At 44.5% G+C, this 22,400-nt stretch overlaps 1 protein-coding gene across 2 annotated transcripts; it reads right to left on the minus strand.

The window, feature by feature from the left end:
- Window positions 1-2,020: 2,020 nt before the first annotated feature.
- LOC125541730 lies at window positions 2,021-4,325 on the minus strand. Of its 2 annotated transcripts, none has more exons than XM_048705076.1 (2): window positions 4,044-4,325; window positions 2,021-3,333 (listed from the first exon to the last, which is right to left on the minus strand). In XM_048705076.1, exon 2 carries the CDS (start codon window positions 3,299-3,301, stop codon window positions 2,306-2,308), a length of 996 nt encoding a protein of 331 aa, XP_048561033.1. In that variant the 5' UTR covers window positions 3,302-3,333; window positions 4,044-4,325; the 3' UTR covers window positions 2,021-2,305. The 2 variants fall into 2 exon arrangements, with proteins under 2 accessions (XP_048561033.1, XP_048561031.1); XM_048705074.1 differs by having other exon boundaries at window positions 4,006-4,325.
- Window positions 4,326-22,400: the final 18,075 nt, after the last annotated feature.

Raw genomic sequence — 22,400 nt, forward strand, 5'->3', positions numbered from 1 at the left:
ACTCCATACATGATAGTGAAAAACTGCGAGGGAGTGTCCACCATATATGAGAGAAGAAGAATGTCGACTGTTGTCGTGGGGGTCACTCTTCCTCTTCTTTCTCGTGATAGACCTTTTGGTAATGCACGGGAAGGAAGAGAAGAGCGACCATCACCGACAGTCGCAAATGTCGGAGATGAAGAATCCTGACTATTGTCGTGGGGGTCGTTTCTCCTTCGTTTCCGCGTGCTAGACAATTTGGTGAAATGCACTCGGGGACGAAGGGAGGAGCGACCATCACCGACGGTCGAATATATCAGAGAGGGAGTCCCCACCATATACACCACGTGATATGAGAGTTTTCAAGGAAGACTCGACAGACCGAAAGTCAACCCGTGATGAATATTCAAAAGTTTAATCTTTGAATTATGAACACAGCAGATGTCTGATGACGATAGGATCCCTGAGTGCCATTACTGCTACGATGACCGGGGTTTGTGCGACAGGTTTCCTCACCTGCAAAATGATAGGAGTTTCACCGTGAATTTGGATGAGACCTTTGATGTTTGTACAGTACACAACGACAAGCATTTCGTCGTAATTAATATCATCACTTGTTCTTCTTTTGTTCAACATGTAATTTCTTAGAAAAACTCAATTCGATTAGTACATCCCATGCCATGCAAGACCATATGTATTGCTGAAGCTCGGTTTCAAAGACTTTGAGAATATGGAGATGAGGAGGGCTCACTTAAAAACTAAACATGGTTATGCGTTTCGGGTTAAGCTGTACAATGCGGTCAATCACTTCCATTCGGTTGCTCTAATTGGGAAGCTCTCTGCAAGGCATGTGCATTTGACGAGGGTATGCAAATAACATTTAATATTTGTCCCGAAGACCTAACAACAGTAGAAACTAACAATAACATATACACTAGTAATAGCATCAAGAACACACAATGTGGCACTACAAACTAACAATTTGGCAGTAGAAAGTAACAATGTGGCACTAAAAACGATGCAAACTACCACTACATTATGAACAATCTAGGCATGTGGGATGAACAAAGTAAGCATGCACTCTTGTTCATCCCCAAAACAGTGGATTTCGAATCCGATTGAATCTAATAGAATCCAGTCGAATCGGATCGGATCGGGTCAAATGTACGTGCCACAATCTAATCTAGCACACTATGAACTACCCTAATAACCCTAACTAAGAAGCAGAGGGGAATTTGAGAGCTTACAGTGGGGGTTGCCGGTGTAGCGTACGCCGGTTGTGGTGAAAACCTCGGTGGGAAGAGGGGTGTCGCCATCGCCGATGAAAAGGACCCGACCATTCCCAGGGCCGCGGCCGTGCACCTCGGCCTGCGCGGGCTCAAAGATGACGCCGACGTCCTAGAGCTCCCCTCCCCTTGCACTGGACGCGGAGAAGAAAACCCTCTTATGGGGGTAACAATACCCCCATAAGAGGGGCCTACAAAGGACGGCGCCGGCAGGTATTGGATCCCCGTGATGTTCGAGCCAATGGAGAGGACCACCGGCTCCGGTGGCGGAGCCGGAGCAACCGGCGCTGCATTGGCCCGGGGCGGCAGCATGGTTCAGAAAGGGAAGGGAGCTCGCAGTGCCGCCGCCAGATCTACTCTGGTCGTGGAGAGGCCGGCAACCCACCTCTCTTGGATGGGATTGCTGCCGGCGATGACCAGAGTGGGTGAGGCGTGGCGAGACGGCGGCGTGACCATCGAAGAAACCGAACAAGCTAATGTGAGAGAGGGAATGGGTGTGAACTGGCGAGGGAGGTGACAGGAGGGGCGTGGGGAGTTATGAGCAATCGCCTCGTCTCCCACGCGTCACAAGGCATGCGGGCGCGCGCCACGCGTGAGCAAGCCTGGCTCACAAAAAACGGCCGATTACGCCGTTCCTCCAGAGCCAAGCTAAGGCCTGCTTTGAGGTTCGTGCGGGCCAGGTTTTTAATGCGGCCCAGGCAATCAAACGGGCCAGATTCTTCTGGCGTAGGACAGGCCCGACCTAATGCGACCAACCAAACACGTCCAAGGTGACTTGGGAGATACGGAGATACTTAGTTAGAAGGTCCGAGCAGAGACTAGAGATCCGTTCTACAGTAGGAGTACAACAGAGTGGGCAAAAGACAAACACGCAACTAAAGTCGATCTGGTACTCAAACTACCACGCAGCCCTCTTCCTCACAGATAGGCCGCCCCAGCTCACGCCGTGCCACCAACGCCTCCGGCTCCCTTTCAGCTTCAAACTGTACTTGCTGACTCACATTTGGTTCTCCCTTGCTCTGCTTCCGCAACTTCTCTCGCTATGACTGAGGGCCGTAGACTCTGCTGTTCACAGCCTTCAATGGCACTCCATTCCGCAGCGCTGCGACCTTCTTCTCGATGCAAACCACCGCCATGAAAGGATCGAGCAGCCGCCACTGGTGCATGAAAGACAGGGATTGCTCGGGGCGCCGGGCCTCGTGTTCCAAGCACAGCAGCGTGTCCTTCAAATCACACAGAAAGTCGTGCATGTTGGACCATTCCTTTCCACAGTCATCTCCATCAACTATGGACGAGCGGACCAGCAGCCACTCACCAAAGCACTTCCAAGCCCTAGCAAGAGAAGCCAGGCGCATGAGCTTGTCGGGCGACTCGTACATGAGGTCGATCTTGCTCTTGTTCCCCCTTTCCTTATCGCCCTCGATCTTGCTCTTGTTCCCCCTCTCCTTGCCCTCGATCTTCCACCCGGCGTCCATCATCAGAAGATGCGCGTGCAGCCGGAGATGGTTCCAGAGCATTCCAAAGCCACAGCCGCCAGGCCGCCGCGCGATCACGCTGGTGATGTCAACCCTCTCCAAATCCAGGACACTGGAAAGTTCTGCTCTGTGGCTGCTGTGATTGTGAGTCACCGCCCTGCGAGTGTACACCCGATCAACGGAAGGTGGCGTCGACTGTACCACGAGCTCAGAAGGCATGTCATGATGATCTGTGCAAGGCATTGCGTTCTGCATCTGTTGACTAGCACTGTGATCGAAGACATGATAGCTCGATAGGTTGCCGTGAGTGAAGGACTCCACTATGCGGCAGTAGCCCATCTTGCCGCTGGAGGCAGAGCCGGATGGCGGTATAGATGTTTTGCCTATGCCTGGTTGAGAAGTGTTCTGTCCGCAGCCGAAAATCTCCTCAAAGATTTTTCTTTCCTCCTCAGAACCATCAAATGTGTCTTCTCTCAGCTCAGCGACATTCTTTTCAAACACCATCGTCATAAGATCATCCTCGTTCATGCCCATTCCGGCCAGGAAGTCCATCCCATCCATCCTGTTTAGTGGCGCGAACTGAAGCAATCACACTGGAATGAAGGCATTAACAAAGTCAGAGGCTTAGAGCACACATATTTGCAACATTAGAAAAAACCCAACTTTAAAGTCTAATTGCAGAAAATAATCAGCACAAGAGGTAAGCTATGACTTGCAAAAACAGAGGCATGTAACACCTGAGCTAGCCTATGTAAGCATAAAACGATATTTTAACCCCAAACAAAGAACTGAAATAAAATCCGGGACAGAGTAATGATAGCATTTGCCCTTCAAGTGTACAAAAAAAAAGAATGTTTTGAAATATAAAATTTGCCTTTTTAGTGATTGTGCTAAATTGAAAGCACACATCAGAGTCGCAGAGCCTTGAAAGGCTGGACCTGAACCAGAATAGCAGTCCATCATCGCAACGCAAGGATGGTAGCAGGAACATCAACAAAATCGAAACAATGGGGTGATATCAGTATGCGACGCATTTCGACGGGGGGAAATAATGGTACAGTAAGACAAAAAGAAAACCTAAATCCACATGCATCAAGATTCAAGAACTCTGCCCAACATTCCGGCACTTCACCGTTTGCAGGGCAGACAAATCAATCGCACCATCCATCTGACGCAGTGAACATGCAGGCAGCGGGCGAGCGATTTCCCCCAATCCAAGAACCAGATGCAAGGATGAAGAAGATGTACAGCTACCAATACCATACCAAGAACAGGCGGCGCCCCGTGCTGCCGAGAGGCTGACCTTCCGTGCCTGTGGGCAAGAAATTGCACCGCTCTATCCCCTCCCCGTTGGAGACCTCGCCTCCGCCTCCTCTCTTCTCTATCCACCAAGCTCTGTCGGTCTCTTTCACCGAAACCACCGCACCGAACAGTGGTGGCACTATCTCTTTGCTCCGGGGCGCGCGCGCAAAATCTCTGACTCGCACAGGGCAGGAGGTGGGAGGGGCGGGGGCAGAGCGCGAGCAGAATGCTGTGCCGCGTGTTTTTCTCGTTCAGAGGGGTAGGTTGGTTGCCACTTGCCACATCCGGCCCTGCACTGCACGACAGCCGGCCTCCTCAAACCGCGTATATACGTGGATGAACGGTGCATGACCGGTCATAAAAATTTGACTCATCCAAACTTCTTAAATCGGCCCTCATATCCAGCTCATACCTGCGCGGCTACGAGGATATTCGGACGCGTCAGACGCGACTGTCACATCAGATCTGACAGGCAGGACCCACAATAAACTGCAGCAATTCCCTCTCTTCTCTATCGTCCACCCATCCCCTCCACTAGCTCTGCCGTTGTCCCGATCCCTCAGCGCCGTCATCCCCGCCACAAACCTCCTCCCCGGCCGTCTCGACTCTTCGGTTACCGTTGCCTCTCCGGATGCCGTCGTGGTGCGTCTGACTATTCTCAGACTGCACCTCGCCCTTTATGTGTTCAAAAAATTGTCCGTCCAAAAAACACGAAGCTTGACACGTGCAAGAGGAATTTTTTGATTCGTCTGAGTCAGACAGGGATGTGGAGATGTTGATGATCATGAGCATCCAAGAGGGAATGGATAGGGAGGTGGAGCACATTCTGAAGTTCGAGGGTTTTCGCTCAAAGAAAGGAGAGTTCTGAATCGGGATAGAGTCGCTGGAGCACGGCTGCTCTACGAGGACTACTTTCAACCCGTGCTAACATTCCTTCATACATGGCTTCGTCGACACTTCCATATGCGCAAACCATTGTTCTTCCTCGTGGTAGAGGGAGTGGAGGCATATGATTCCTACTTCAAGTTGATCCACGATTGTTCTGGAGAACTCTCGTTGTGTGCTAAGCAGAAGTGCACGGCTGCTACGAGGATGCTTGCACTTGGTACCGCCGCCGATGCCGTTAGTGAGATGGTACGGATGGGGGCACATCCCTGAAGACCACTGTGAGATTTGGTCGCCCCGTGGTGCAAGTGTTTGGAGCAGAGTATCTGAGAGAACCAAATGTGTAAGATGCGGAAAAGTTGATGGCTATTGGAGCGGCGATAGGCTTTCCAGATATTCTTGTTTCAATTGATTGCATGCATTGGCAATGGAAGAACTGTCCTAGATGTTTGCATGGAATGTATCAAGATCACACCAAAGAGGCCACCATCATATTTGAAGCAGTGAGAACAAATGACTATGGATTTGGCATGCCTAGTTCTTACAACGACATCAATGTGCTACAGCGATCTCTCGTATTCAGGAGACTTTGCAATGGGGAAGCACCGATGTGCAACTACACTGTCAACAGGCACGACTACGACAAGGGATACTACCTTGTAGATGGTACCTATCCTCAGCGGGCGACGTTTGTGAAGACCATATCCGATCCTCATGGCAACAAACAAAGGCGCTTTGCAGCAATGCAAGAAGCAGCTAGAAAGGATGTGGAGAGGTCATTCAGAGTGCTTCAAGCTCGTTGGGAAATTGTTCGTGGAGCTGCAATGATGTAGAAATCAGAGACTAATGACATGTTGTGTCATTTTGCATAATATGGTTGCCAGGGACGTGTTAACAGGCAGCCCGAACCCATGATTTCAAGAAGCCTGGAGAACATGTACACATCACGGATCAAAATGCAGATCCGATTCTGCAGATGCACCAGAATCTTCGAGATGAACAGGTGCACATGCAGCTACTCAATAATCTTATGGAGCATATATGGACCTACAATGAAAACCAAGAAGGAAATCAAATAGTTTAATGTTTGAATTGTGCACTTCAATTAAATTTGAGAAAAAATCACTGTACGTCACTAAACTTGAGTTGGGTGACAGTTTGGTACCACTACTTCAAAATACCCTAACTACAGTCCACGTACTTGCGCGAGGGGTTCACTTTGGTCCAAACGTACGGTTTCGTGTATGTATTTGCTGACTTGGCCGAGTCAGCGGACGCCAGCTCGCTTTGACCGACACCTGGTCGATCCTAGGGTGAATACTAGTCGATCCGGGGGGTTTTGCATAGTCCACGTACTTGCGCGAGGGGTTCACTTTGGTCCAAACGTACGGTTTCGTGTACGTATTTGCTGACTTGGCCGAGTCAGCGGCCGCCAGCTCGCTTTGACCGACACCTGGTCGATCCTAGGGTGAATACTAGTCGATCCGGGGGGTTTTGCAAAAACGCCATGACCAATAAACCAGCCCACCTGGTCGGACCGCACCAGCTCGTTGTCTCCCTCTCCTCCCGCACCCTCTCTGCTCGTCGTTGCTGTCGAGGTCCTCCGAGCTCATCGGCGTCGACGTCGGCTCCATGAGCACGTCGTTGGACGCTAAGCCGCCGCCGTCCGCATCGTTCGAGAGGGGTGTTGGGGATACACATAAGAGGTAGGCCCACGAAGGGTCGAAATATCATAAAGCATGGGGTCCACATAACATGTGGGTCCAGATAAATTTCATACGGACATACTATCCACTCGGATGACCATCAAGTCACTCGGACGACAACAACCACTCGGAGCATAGCACTCCACTCAACCAACTCATTCCAGTCAGAGCACCTGATCTCACTCGGATATGCGAAGACCAGCAGTTGACAAGACACTCGAAGCATCATCTTAGTAGTAGGTTGAGTTATGGCATTAAAGCCCCCACTTTGTAACATAGGAGGTGAGGGGGTGGCACACTCTATATAAGACACCCACCACCACTAGGCTAGGGGGCTCTTTTTCCACTCTCTTTCTTCTAATTCTCTCTCTCTCTCTCTAGTCTCAGGACTTAGCTCAACCTTGAGGATCCGTTCTCGTCTCTTGTACATTGTAATCTCCGGATACATACTCAGATAAAACAAAGCCTCTTCGGAGCACGAGACGTAGGGTTGTTATCTCCACCGTGAGAGGCCCGAACTCGCTAAAACCACCGTGTCACCCATTTGCATCTCGATAGATCATGCTCCTTTATCCTACCCCTCTCTTATTGTCGGAATCGTTCCCACGACAGTTGGCGCCCACCGTGGGGCATGGCGTCTATTGAGCCATGATGCAAATGATCGATCATGGATCGAGAGTAAGAAGAAGATAGGGCACCAGGCGTGGAGGAAGACCACCTCATCTTCCCGACGCCCGGACGCGGCATGCTGCAGCGACTCCCTTCGGAACGACCTCCTCTTCTTCTTGCATGAAGTCTCGATCGACGATCCGGCTCCCGCATGAATGTTCGGTGAAGTCTACGTCCGCTGCAACCGCTCCATTGACTCCATCATCGTCGGCCCGCTCCTTCCTTCGATCGTCCGCTTGGCCATGGTCTCTGCGACCAACTGCCCGGATTCCCACATGGCAGGGCGCCGCATGGACGGTGCGCCCCACACGACGCATCCGTCGGAGGCCGGTCATGCTACTCGCACAAGGCGAGTCCTCCCGCAGGCGTCGCGGACCCGCCATGGCTTCCGCGGAGGTGGCACTGGCCCGATGCGGTGCGGGTGTCAGGGCGGGCCGCACCCCCATGCACGGCGACTCCTCCCGCCGGTGTCTGCTGCCCTGCTGCAACGTCCGCAGTCGAGGCACAAGCCCATGATCTGGCAATAAACCGGCAGGGAGATAAATGGCCCGTGGAAGAAAGAAACTTCCTTCACATGCACGAACGGTAACCCATCTTGCTTAATTACCGCTAACTAACGCCTCGTGCATGCAGATCCTGGTCGGGAGGAATTCCCTTCTTCAATGCGTTGGTTAGCCAGGCAATCACATCTAATTACTAGGCATTTACTGCTAATTTTGATCAGGTTTGGAGCAAGATTCCGTCTCTCTGCTCGGCCTTGATCTGCAGGTCAAACGCCCGTTGGATCCAGTCCGCTTGCAAGCAGGATAGAGCCAACCGCCTCCAGCAAACGGATCAACGCTCGTGCGCTCATGGGCACATCTACACCGAACATCACCAACACCTCTCAGCCCAGTACTCCGTGTCGGCCTGCTCAGCCAGCTCCACACCGACCGGATCGTAACCCAGTTGTGGTTCCCTCAGACCGGTTCACTCGGTCGTCTCGGCCGGTTCACCTTTTTTTCACTGGGCCAGCTAATGTACCAAGTCAAGCCACTCAAACATTCAGAGGAGGATACCATATCATCATACTGCATCACAATCATTTTAACGCTATGTTGATATCCAAGATAAATCATTATTAACTCCTAGCTACTTAAGCATGGTATGAGAAACTATAATCTCTAATTGTCATTGCAAACATGTTTAATCACAATGGGCTGAAGCCTGGATAGTAGGTTAAACATATTTACACAGACAGAACAAGTCGAGTTCATACCAGTTTCTCCTTGCCACGGCCAGCTCATCGAATATCATCATTATTGCCTTTCACTTGCATGACCGAATGATATGAAAATAATAATAGTGCAAGAGTACCATGGACTAAGATGGAATCTGCAAAACATTTTATTCAACAGGAGAAGACAAGGTAAAATGGGCTCTTATTAGTTCAATAGTTATTCATATGAGAGCCACTCAACATTTTCATCGTGGTCTTCTCCTCGGTACAACTCGAATAAAAGAAACGAAATTCATAGAAACACACTGAAATATTTTTGGAGTTTTTGGTTTTCTTTAGCAAGCAAATAAAAGGGAAAAGCAAAAAACGAGAAAAACTATTTACACGGGAAAGCTCCCAACAAGCAAAAAAAGAACAAGGAAATCTTTTTTGGATTTTATTTTTAGTACTATTACTAAGCATGCGTAGAAAGTAAATTACTACAACTAATTTTTTTGGTTTTTCTGAAGTTTTTCAAACACACAAGAAGAAAGCAAAAAATAAACCTAAGCATGGATGATACAATTGTGAACATCGACAAATGGAATGATATGTGAACATGAATATAATGTTGGTGAGAACACGTACTCCCCCAAGCTTAGGCTTTTGGCCTAACTTGGTAGTGAATCAGTAGCCTGGAGGGTAGTAGTCGGCGTGGTAGCTCACGGAGGCTCTTAGTGCGGAGGCCTCAGCACGCCGTGCTGCCAACACTACTGCATTGTGAGCTCGGGCCTCGCTGTCAAGAACAAAATATGTTTCCTTGTTGTGATAATCAAAGAGAGCAGGCGCAGGTAAATATGTGTCCACAATATGTGATTGGTTAAACAACAAATTATAAGTGAAGTTATCAGCCCTTCCCTTGAGAATCTTATGCTCCTTTAAGGCATCAAAATCTAAATATCAAGTGGGTAGGATAGGGTCAAAGGGCAAAGGTGAAACACCCAGTCCTCGTGCTAAACGTGTGGCATAAATTCCACCATAGAACCAGCCACTTTTGGCGTTATGCTGAAGTCTACGTGCAACAATCGCTCCAAGGTTATAATTACTTTCACCAGTGAGAGTGGTGTGAATGAGGCTCAAATCTGGCGAACAAAGTATGCTACAGTCTTGCTTGCCTACTATGAATTTCCCATTAAATAATGCAAAATACTGGATTGCGGGAAAGTGAACACCTTTTATTTTTCCTTGTCTCACTCCTCTATTTTCACCATAACAAAGGCTAGTCAAGAAGGTCTCATACTCAGCCTTTGCTGGCGCATCAAGCGAGCCCCAAAATGGAAGTTTGCAATGGTAAGAAAAATTTTCTAGTGGAATAGTAAATTCTTCATCATAAAGCATAAACGACACCCTAGACTCACATGGAAAATATTTAAATCCTTTGACAAATGATCCAGTGAGAAGATGGCGTTGTTCACACTTATCTGAGAGGTAGGGACCGAGACCGGCATTGTGAACATATTGCTCAAATTCCTCCTTGATGCCCACTTGCACCATATATTCATCACAAGGCCATAAGAATGTTTTGGTGGCGGCATCTCGCGTGGAACTTTCACTTGGTTCGGCGTAAGACCGACGAGCAGAACTGTCACTAGAGGATGCCCCTGAGGATCGTCTCCTCGAAGAACTCCTTCCAAATAGGTTCATCATGTCTGCGTACAATTTTCTGAAAATAAAAAAAATTGGAGTGACAAAAATTTGTCAATAAAACTTTGTAAGATTGATAGCAACTACTCATAGGGATAGATAGAGGCCATAGCAAGCATTCAAACAACTTAGAACACTAAGAATTCAACATGCAAGCACATCTACAGCAACACCAAGAGTAGCTAATTATTCAAAGTATAAACCACTAAAACAAAAACTAATTGGACAAATGGTGGAGTCACATACCAAGCAACAATCTGCATAAAAAGTTTCGGAAATGGAGCTTCAAGCAAAGAGATCGAAAATGGAAGCAAAATGAGCAAGAACACGGGAGAGAGCAAGAGTGATTTTTTTCTGGAGGTAGGTGACAATGTGGGCTAAAGAGATAAGTGAGGGGGCCCATGTGGGGACCACAACCCCCCAGGGCGCGTCAGGGGGTGCTGGCGCGCCCAGGTGGGTTGTGCCCACCTGGTGCACCCCCCTCTGGTTATTTTTGCACCAAAAATTCTTAAATATTCAGGAAAAATAATATAAAATTTTCAGGGCATTCTAAGAACTTTAATTTTTGGGTCATTTTTTATTGCACAGGAAATTCAGAAAACAGACAAAACATGGCATTTTATTTTATTTAACTAATAAAAACAGAGAATAAAAAGTAGGGACAGAAAGTAGTGCTTACTAAATTCATCAACTTCATACCGTTCAAAAATGATTCATTAATATGGTTGATCAAGTCTTATTAACAACCACTTTCAATTAGTATGAAACCGAAGAACTTTCGTAAATCACTAAGTTACCTCAATGGGGATATCCCTTTCCCCAACAATAAGCATTTCATATTTCTTTTTGACAGTAGGTAGAGGTATTTGAAAACTTCCAATAGTGATTGTCGGAAATTTTTCAATAACATTAATACCATTCACTTGGAATTGTTTCTTCGGAAAATGCACCGTATGCTCATTACCATTGATATAAAAAGTGACCTTGATTTTATTGCAATCAATAACAGCCCCTGCAGTGTTCAAGAAGGGTCTACAAAGGATAATCGACATGTTGTCGTCCTCGGGCATCTCAAGTATAACAAAGTCAGTCAAAATAGTAACATTAGCAACAACAACAGGCACATACTCACAGATACCGATAGGTATGGTAGTTGACTTGTCAGCCATTTGCAAAGATATTTCAGTAGGTGTGAGTTTATTCAAATCAAGTCTTTTATATAAAGAGAAAGGCATAACACTAACACCGGCTCCTAAATCACACAAAGCAGTTTTCACATAATTATTTTTGATAGAGCAAGGTGTAGTTGGTAGTCCCGGATCTCCAAGTTTTTTAGGTACTCCATCTTTAAAAGTATAATTAGCAAGCATAGTGGAGATTTTAGCTTCCTGTATTTTTCTCTTATTATGATGTCTTTCATATACTTTGCATAAGGAGGCATTTTCAAGATATCTGTCAAGCGAGTACGCAAAAAGACTGGCCTCAGCATTTCAGCAAAGCGTTCAAATTCTTCATCATCATTCTTTTTAGTTGACTTGGGTGGAAAAGGCATAGGTTTTTCAACCCACGGTTCTCTTTCTTTATCGTGTTTCCTAGCCATAAAGTCTCCTTTATCATATCTTTTATTCTTTGGTTGTGGGTTATCAAGATCAACAGGTGGTTCTATCTCAACATCATTATCTGGTTCTTGATCATTGGTTGGTTGAGAGTCTTCATGAACCTCATCATTATCTTTTTCATTAGATGAGTATTCATTACCAGATTGAGTTTCAGCATCTAAGATAGAAGTTTCATTTTCATTATCAGGAGGTTTCTCTATTTCAGGTTCACTAGAAGCATGTGAAGTCCTATCATTTTTCTTTTTCTTTCTAGAAGGACTAGGTGCACTGGTGTTATCTCTTTGTGAGTCTTGTTCGATTCTTTTAGGGTGTCCCTCAGGATAAAGTGGTTCCTAAGTCATTTTACATCCTTTAGTTGTAACTCTAACAGCAAAGTCATGCATATTATGATTCATTTCATCAAGCAATTCTCTTTGAGATTTAGCAACTTGATCTAGTTGAGTTTGAACCATAGAAGCATGTTTTCCAACACCTTTAACATCATTTGATATTCTAAATAATGTTGGGGAACACAGTAATTTCAAAAATTTCCTACGCAAACGCAAGATCATGGTGATGCATAGCAACGAGAGGGGAGAGTATCGTCTACGTACCCTCGTAGACCGTAAGCGAAAGCGTTATGAGAACATCGTTGATGTAGTCGTACGTATTCACGATCCGACCGATCCAAGTACCGAACGTATGGCACCTCCGAGTTCAGCACACGTTCAGCTCGGTGACGTCCCACGAACTCCGATCCAGTAGAGCTTCGAGGGAGAGTTCCGTTAGCACGACGGCGTGATTACGGTGATGATGATGCTACCGATGCAGGGCTTCACCTAAGCACCTCTACGATATGACCGAGGTGGATTATGGTGGAGGGGGGCACCGCACACGGCTAAAAGATCAATTGATCAACTTGTGTGTCTATGGGATGCCCCCTGGCCACGTATATAAAGGATGGAGGGAGGAGGAGGCCGGCCCTCATAGGGTGCGCCCAAAGTGTGGAGTCCTACTAGGACTCCCTAGTCCTAGTAGGATTCCACCTCCCACATGGAATAGGGAAAAGGGAAGGGAGAAGGAGAAGGAAGGAAGGGGGCGCCCCCTTTCCCTAGTCCAATTCGGACCAGTCCATGGGGAAGGGGTGCGGCCACCCTTGAGGCCTTTCTCTCCTTTCCCGTATGGCCCATTAAGGCCCAATACGAATTCCCGTAACTCTCCAGTACCCCAAAAAATACTCGAATCACTCGGAACCTTTCCGATGTCCGAATATAGCCTTCCAATAAATCGATCTTTATGTATCGACCATTTCAAGACTCCTCGTCATGTCCCCGATCTCATCCGGGACTCCGAACAAACTTCGGTCATCAAATCACATAACTCATAATACAAATCATCACAGAACGTTAAGCGTGCGGACCCTACGGGTTCGAGAACTATGTAGACATGACCGAGACTCATCTCCGGTCAATAACCAATAGAGGAACTTGGATGCTCATATTGGTTCCTACATATTCTACAAAGATCTTTATCGGTCAAACCGCATAACAACATACATTGTTCCCTTTGTCATCGGTATGTTACTTGCCCGAGATTCGATCGTCGGTATCTCAATACCTAGTTCAATCTCGTTACTGGCAAGTCTCTTTACTCGTTTCGTAATGCATCATCTTGCAACTAACTTATTAGTCACATTGCTTGTAAGACTTATAGTGATGTGCATTACCGAGAGGGCCCAGAGATACCTCTCCGACAATCGGAGTGACAAATCCTAATCTTGATCTATGCCAACTCAACAAGTACCATCGGAGACACCTGTAGAGCACCTTTATAATCACCCAGTTACGTTGTGACGTTTGGTATCACACAAAGTGTTCCTCCGGTATCCGGGAGTTGCATAATCTCATAGTCATAGGAACATGTATAAGTCATGAAGAAAGTAATAACAATATACTAAACAATCAAGTGCTAAGCTAACGGAATGGGTCAAGTCAATCACATCATTCTCTAATGATGTGATCCCGTTAATCAAATGACAAGTCATGTCTATGGCTAGAAACTTAGCTATCTTTGATTCAACGAGCTGGTCAAGTAGAGGCATACTAGTGACACTCTGTTTGTCTATGTATCCACACATGTACTAAGTTTCCGGTTAATACAATTCTAGCATGAATAATAAACATTTATCATGAAATAAGGAAATAAATAATAACTTTATTATTGCCTCTAGGGCATATTTCCTTCAGTCTCCCACTTGCACTAGAGTCAATAATCTAGTACACATCGCCATGTGATTTAACACCAATAGTTCACATCACCATGTGATTAACACCCATAGTTCACATCGCCATGTGACCAACACTCAAAGGGTTTACTAGAGTCAGTAATCCTAGTTCACATTGCCATGTGATTAACACCCAAAGATTACTAAGGTCTGATCATGTTTTGCTTGTGAGAGAAGTTTAGTCAACGGGTCTGCCATATTCAGATCTGTATGTATTTTTCAAATTTCTATGTCAACAGTGCTCTACATGAAGCTACTCTAGCTAATTGCTCCCACTTTCAATATGTATCCAGATTGAGACTTAGAGTCATCTGGATCAGTGTCAAAACTTGCATCGATGTAACCCTTTATGACGAACCTTTTGTCACCTCCATAATCGAGAAACATATCCTTATTCCCCTAAGGATAATTTTGATCGCTGTCCAGTGATCTACTCCTAGATCACTATTATACTCCCTTGCCAAACTCAGTGTATGGTATACAATAGATCTAGTACACAACATGGCATACTTTATAGAACCTATGGCTGAGGCATAGGGAATGACTTTTCATTCTCTTTCTATTTTCTGCCGTGGTCGGGTTTTGAGTCTTTACTCAGCTTCACACCTTGCAACATAGGCAAGAACTCCTTCTTTGACTGTTCCATTTTGAACTACTTCAAAATCTTGTCAAGGTATGTACTCATAGAAAAAATATATCAAGTGTCTTGATCTATCTCTATAGATCTTGATGCTCGATATGTAAGTAGCTTCACCAAGGACTTTCTTTGAAAAACTCCTTTCAAACACTCCTTTATGCTTTCCAGAAAATTCTACATCATTTCCGATCAAAAATATGTCATTCACATATACTTATCAGAAAGGTTGTAGTGCTCCCACTCACTTTCTTGTAAATACAGGCTTCACCGCAAGTCTATATAAAATCATATACTTTGATCACTTTATCAAAGCATATATTCCAACTTCGAGATGGTTGCACCAGTCCATAGATGGATCGCTGGAGCTTGCACACTTTATTCAGGGCCGGTCCTAAGATTTTGGGGGCCCAGGGCGAAACCAAAACTCGGGGCCCCTAGTATAAACAATATAGCAATAATAATGAATATATGTATATATGAAACGTTAATAACAATCACTTAAATACGTCCAAAAAATATACATATGAAATAATTGTACATGTTACCATTAAATATAATAATATTCCATGATGCAAAGTCAATTATGATGAGGTGCATGTCAATCTCATCCAATAATTTCTTCTCAATGGTTAATGTTGTCAAACCACTTAAACTCTCTTGAATCACCCTTGATCTCAAATAGTTACTCAATATTTTTTACCTCTGAAAAACTTATTTCAACCAATGCGATAAATAGATAATTCCAGGAGTAATAGGAAGTAAATAAATTAAAGAAAGTATTGATATAATTGGAATTTCGGAAGAAAATACCAATTTAATAAAAATAGATGATAAGCAATAGAGGCATTGGGGTAAAAATTGACTTGTATGGCATACTCAAAAATCACTATAGTAGACATTACACCGTCTAGCAAAGTGAACTTCATATTTTTCAATTAAGAAAAAATTAAAACCAGATGTTCATCAACACCAGCAGATTTTGCATGTGAACCTATTGAAATAACTGTATCAGGACCACTTACATTGAGCACCGATGTTGATGTCAACATTTTCCCCTTGTTGTGATTCAGAATCCCTATCAATTTATGCATCTTACAACAACAACCGCCAATTCACCATTTGGGTTCAACGAAGCATCAATATCTCTCTTGATTTTTTTAATCAAGAGAGCCTCTCTGATTCCACCATCCACACATTGTATCATTTTTAATCGTGCTGAAAATAAATAAATAATTAAATAATGACATCAAAGGTTGATTGATGAGATCTATGCATCATGTATGTTCAGGATAAATTACTTAATCAGTATACAGTGAGTACCTTGGATGATCTGACCAGCTTTGGTGGTAGGGCATTCAGCGATGACCAGATGACTCGATGTGGACTCGCCTTGCTCTAGGAATTAGGAAGCAAATTAGATCGGCGATGAGTGTGTGCATGTCCAGCGCCTGAAGGAAGAGATGAAAGCAGCGCCGGGTACTGAGTATTCTAACTATCATCTCACGATCGGGGGCCCCGGGAATAGAAATCGGGGAGAAGGTGAACTGGCGACCGGAGGAGACAGGAGGAGGGCGGTATGTTTGTTATTGCGGAAAGGACGGCGTAGGATATGGCATGATGATTCTATTAGAGCTAATTGCTACATGATGGAATAGAAAGAATTGCTACGTTTTTCTGGAAGATGAGAAGAGGAACAATCGCTAATTCGATACGTTTCCTTTTTCTGAGACAAAGTTCGATATTTTTACTTGCATCCACGCACTACCTGGGGAGGGGCCCTGAATTTCGGGGGTCCGGGGCGTCCGCCCCCCTGCCCCCCTATGGGCCAGGCCTAACTTTGTTAGCACCTTTAGGATTGTCAAAACCTTCTTGTTGCATCATATACAACTCTTCTTTAAGAAATCCATTAAGGAATGAAGTTTTGACATCCATTTGCCAGATTTCATAAAATGTGGCAATTACTAACATGATTCGAACAGACTTAAGCATCGCTATGAGTGAGAGAATCTCATCATGTCAACATCTTGAACTTGTCGAAAACCTTTTGCGACAATTCAAGCTTTTTATATAGTAATACTACTATCAGTGTCTGTCTTCCTCTTGAAGATCCATTTATTCTCAATGGCTTGCCGATCATTGGGCAAGTCAACCAAAGTCCACACTTTGTTCTCATACATGGATCCCATCTCAGATTTCATGGCCTCAAGCCATTTCGCAGAATTTGGGCTCATCATCGCTTCCTCATAGTTCGTAGGTTCGTCATGGTCTAGTAACATGACTTCCAGAAAGGATTACCGTACCACTCTGGTGCGGACCATACTCTGGTTGACCTACGAGGTTCGGTAGTAACTTGATCTAAAGTTTCAAGATCATCATCATTAGCTTCCTCACTAATTGGTGTAGGAATCACTGGAACTGATTTCTACAATGAACTACTTTCCAATAAGGGAGCAGATACAATTACCTCATCAAGTTCTACTTTCCTCCCACTCACTTCTTTCGAGAGAAACTCCTTCTCTAGAAAGGATCCATTCTTAGCAACAAAATATCTTGCCTTTAGATCTGTGATAGAAGGTGTACCCAATAGTCTCCTTTGGGTATCCTATGAAGACACATTTTTTCGATTTGGGTTCGAGCTTATCAGGTTGAAGCTTTTTCACATAAGCATCGCAACCCCAAATTTTAAGAAACAACAACTTGGGTTTCTTGCCAAACCACAGTTCATAAGGTGTCATCTCAACGGATTTAGATGGTGCCCTATTTAACATGAATGCAGCTGTCTCTAATGCATAAACCCAAAATGATAGTGGTAAATCGGTAAGAGACATCATAGATCGCACCATATCTAATAAAGTGTGGTTACGACGTTCGTACACACCATTACACTGTGGTGTTCCAGGTGGCGTGAGTTGCGAAACTATTCCACATTGTTTCAAATGAAGACCAAACTCGTAACTCAACTATTCTCCTCCACGATCAGATCGTAGAAACTTTATTTTCTTGTTACGATGATTTTCCACTTCACTCTGAAATTCTTTGAACCTTTCAAATATTTAAGACTTATGTTTCATCCAGTAGATATACCCATATCTGCTCAAATCATCTGTGAAGGTTAGAAAATAACGATACCCGCCGCGAGCATCAACACTTATTGGACTGCATACATCAGTATGTATTATTGCCAACAAGTCTGTTGCTCGCTCCATAGTTCCGGAGAACGGAGTCTTAGTCATCTTGCCCATGAGGCATGGTTAGCAAGCATCAAGTGATTCATAATCAAGTGATTCCAAAAGCCCATCAGCATGGAGTTTGTTCATGCGCTTTACACCAATATGACCCAAACGGCAGTGCCACAAATAAGTTGCACTATCATTATTAACTTTGCATCTTTTGGCTTCAATATTAAGAATATGTGTATCACTACAATCGAGATCCAACAAACCATTTTCATTGGGTGTATAACCATAGAAGGTTTTATTCTTGTAAACAAAACAACAATTATTCTCTAACTTAAATGAATAATCGTATTGCAATAAACATGATCAAATCATATTCATGCTCAACGCAAACACCAAATATCATTTATTTAGGTTCAACACTAATCCCGAAAGTATAGGGAGTGTGCGATGATGATCATATCATTCTTGGAACCACTTCCAACACACATCGTCACTTCACCTTAACTAGTCTCTATTCATTCTGCAACTCCCGTTTCAAGTTACTACTCTTAGCAACTAAACTAGTATCAAATACCGAGGGGTTGCTATAAACACTAGTAAAGTACACATCAATAACATGTATATCAAATATACCTTTGTTCATTTTGCCATCCTTCTTATCCGCCAAGTATCTAGGGGCAGTTCCACTTCCACTTACAGTGACCATTTCCTTTGCAGTAGAAGCACTCAGTTTCAGGCTTGAGTCTAGCTTTGGGTTTCTTCACGGGAGTGACAACTTGCTTGTCATTCTTCTTGAAGTTCCCTTTCTATTCTTTTGCCCTTTTCTTGAAACTATTGGTCTTGTAAACCATCAACACTTGATGCACTTTCTTGATTTCTACCTTCGCCAATTTCAACATCACAAAGAGCTTGGGAATTACTTTCATCATCCCTTGTGTATTATAGTTCATCACGAAGTTACAGTAACTTGGTGATAGTGACTAGAGAACTTTGTAAATTACTATCTTATCTGGAAGATTAACTCCCAGTTCATTCAAGCAATTGTAGTACCCATACAATCTGAGCACATGCTCACTGGTTGAGCCATTCTCCTCCATTTTGCAGGCAAAGTACTGTCAGAGGTATCATACCTCTTGACACGGGCATGAGTATGAGATACCAATTTCAACTCTTGGAACATCTTATATTCTCCATGGCATTCAAAAGATTTTTGAAGTCCCGGTTCTAAGCTGTAAAGCATGGTGTAATAAACTATCAAGTAGTCATCATACCGAGCTTGTTAAATGTTCATAACGTATGCATCTGCTCCTGCAATAGGTCTGTCACCTAGCAGTGCATCAAGGACATAATTCTTCTGTGCGGCAATGAGGAAAATCCTCAGATCACGGACCAAGTCCGCCTCATTGCTACTAACATCTTTCAACATAGTTTTTCTCTAGGAACATATCAAAATAAACGGGGAGCAACATCGCGAGCTATTGATCTACAACATAGTTATGCAAATACTATCAGGACTAAGTTCATGATAAATTAAAGTTCAACTAATCATATTACTTAAGAACTCCCACTTAGATAGACATCCCTCTAGGCATCTAAATGATCACGTGATCCAAATCAACTAAACCATGTCCGATCATCACGTGAGATGGAGTAGTTTTCAATGGTGAACATCACTATGTTGATCATATCTACTATATGATTCACGCTCGACCTTTCGGTCTCAGTGTTCCAAGGCCACATCTGCATATGTTAGGCTTGTCAAGTTTAACCCGAGTATTCTGTGTGTGCAAAACTGGCTTGCACCCATTGTATGTGAACTTAGAGCTTATCACACCTGATCATCACGTGGTGTCTCGGCACGATGAACTTTCGCAATGGTGCATACTCAGGGAGAACACTTATACCTTGAAATATAGTGAGAGATCATCTTATAATGCTACCGTTAATCTAAGCAAAATAAGATGCATAAAAGATAAACATCACATGCAATCAATATAAGTGATATGATATGGCCATCATCATCTTGTGCCTGTGATCTCCATCTCCAAAGCACCGTCATGATCACCATCGTCACCGGCTTGACACCTTGATCTTCATCGAAGCATCATTGTCGTCACGCCAACTATTGCCTCCACGACTATCGCCACCGCTTAGTGATAAAGTAAAGCAATTACATGGCGATTGCATTTCATACAATAAAGCGACAACCATATGGCTCCTGCCAGTTGCCGATAACTGTGTTACAAAACATGATCATCTCATACAATACAATTTAGCATCATGTCTTGACCATATCACATCACAACATGCCCTACAAAAACAAGTTAGACGTCCTCTACTTTGTTGTTGCAAGTTTTACGTGGCTGCTACGGGCTGAGCAAGAACCGTTCTTACCTACGAATTAAAAAACCACAACGTGGTATAGTGATTTTTTTTGATCTTCAGAAAGAACCATGTTCATTGAATCCGATTCAACTAAAGTTGGAGAAACAGACACCCACTAGACACATGTGTGCGAAGCATGTCGGTAGAACCAGTCTCGCGTAAGCGTACGCATAATGTCGGTCTGAGCCGCTTCATCCAACAATACCGCCGAATTAAGAAGCAACTAGTGACGGCAAGCAATATGTATATACCCACGCCCACAACTCCTTTGTGTTCTACTCGTGCATATAACATCTACGCATAGACCTGGCTCGAATGCCACTGTTGGGGAATGCAGTAATTTCAAAAAAATCCTACGCACACGCAAGATCATGGTGATGCATAGCAACGAGAGGGGAGAGTATCGTCTACGTACCCTCGTAGACCGTAAGTGGAAGCGTTGAGAACATGGTTGATGTAGTCATACGTCTTCACTATCCGACCGATCCAAGTACCGAACGTACGGCACCTCTGAGTTTAGCACACGTTCAGCTCGATGACGTCCCACGAACTCCGATCTAGCAGAGCTTTGAGGGAGAGTTCCGTCAGCATGACGAAGTTATGATGGCGATGATGATGCTACCGACGAAGGGCTTCGCCTAAGCACCGCTACGATATGACCGAGGTGGGTTATGGTGGAGGGGGCACCACACACGGCTAAAAGATCAACTGATCAACTTGTGTGTCTATGGGGTGCCCCCTGGCCATGTATATAAAGGATAGAGGGAGGAGGAGGCCGGCCCTCATAGGGTGCGCCCAAAGTGTGGAGTCCTACTACGACTCCCTAGTCCTAGTAGGATTCCACCTCCCACATGGAATAGGAGAAAGGGAAGGGAGAAGGAGAAGGAAGGAAGGAAGGGGCGCTGCTACCTCTTGAGCACTCCGTTGGTTTTCCTTTGAAGAGGAAAGGGTGGTGCAGTAAAGCAGCATAAGTATTTCCCTCAGTTTTTGAGAACCAAGGTATCAATCCAGTAGGAGACCACGCGCGAGTCACTTCGTACCTACACACACAAATAAGAAACTCGCAACCAACGCGATAAAGGGGTTGTCAATCCCTTTACGGCCACTTGCAAGAGTGAGATCTGATAGAGATGATAATAATAAGATAAATATTTTTGATATTTTGATGATATAGATTGAAAGTAAAAGATAGCAAAATAAAATAGATTGGAAACTTGTATGATGGAAAATAGACCCGGGGGCCATAGGTTTCACTAGTGGCTTCTCTCAAGATAGCATAAGTATTATGGTGGGTGAACAAATTGCTGTCGAGCAATTGATAGAAAAGCGAATAATTATGAGAATATCTAGGCATGATCATGTATATAGGCTTCACGTCCGAGACAAGTAGACCGAAACGATTCTGCATCTACTACTATTACTCCACACATCGACCACTATCCAGCATGCATCTAGAGTATTAAGTTCATAAGAACAGAGTAACGCCTTAAGCAAGATGACATGATGTAGAGGGATAAACTCATGCAATATGATATAAACCCCATATTTTTATCCTCAATGGCAACAATACAATATGTGTCGTTTCCCTTTCTATCACTGGGATCGAGCACCGCAAGATTGAACCCAAAGCTAAGCACTTCTCCCATTGCAAGAAAGATCAATCTAGCAAGCCAAACCAAACTGATAATTCGAAGAGACTTGCAAAGATAAACCAATCATACATAAAAGAAGTCAGAGAAGATTCAAATATTGTTCATAGATAAACTTGATCATAAACCCACAATTCATCGGATCTCGACAAACACACCTCAAAAGAAGAGTTACATCGAATAGATCTCCCAGAGAGTCGAGGAGAACTTTGTATTGAGATCGAAAGAGAGAGAAGAAGCCATCTAGCTACTAGCTATGGACCCGAAGGTCTGAAGTAAACTACTCACACATTATCAGAGAGGCCATGGGGTTGATGTAGAGGCCCTCCGTGATCAATGCCCCCTCCGGCGGAGCTCCGGAAAAGGCCCCAAGATGGGATCTCTTGGGTACAGAAGGTTGCGGCGGTGGAATTAGGTTTTCGTGGTGCTCCTGGATGTTTCCGGGGTATATGGATATATATAGG

This window comes from Triticum urartu, chromosome 2 (assembly GCF_003073215.2).
Source record: "Triticum urartu cultivar G1812 chromosome 2, Tu2.1, whole genome shotgun sequence".
NCBI classification, from domain to species: domain Eukaryota; kingdom Viridiplantae; phylum Streptophyta; class Magnoliopsida; order Poales; family Poaceae; genus Triticum; species Triticum urartu.

What these genes read in the sequence shown, in the direction of transcription:
- LOC125541730 (XM_048705076.1), bottom strand. Translation starts at nt 3,301, where the DNA reads ATGGATGGGATGGACTTCCTGGCCGGAATGGGCATGAACGAGGATGAT.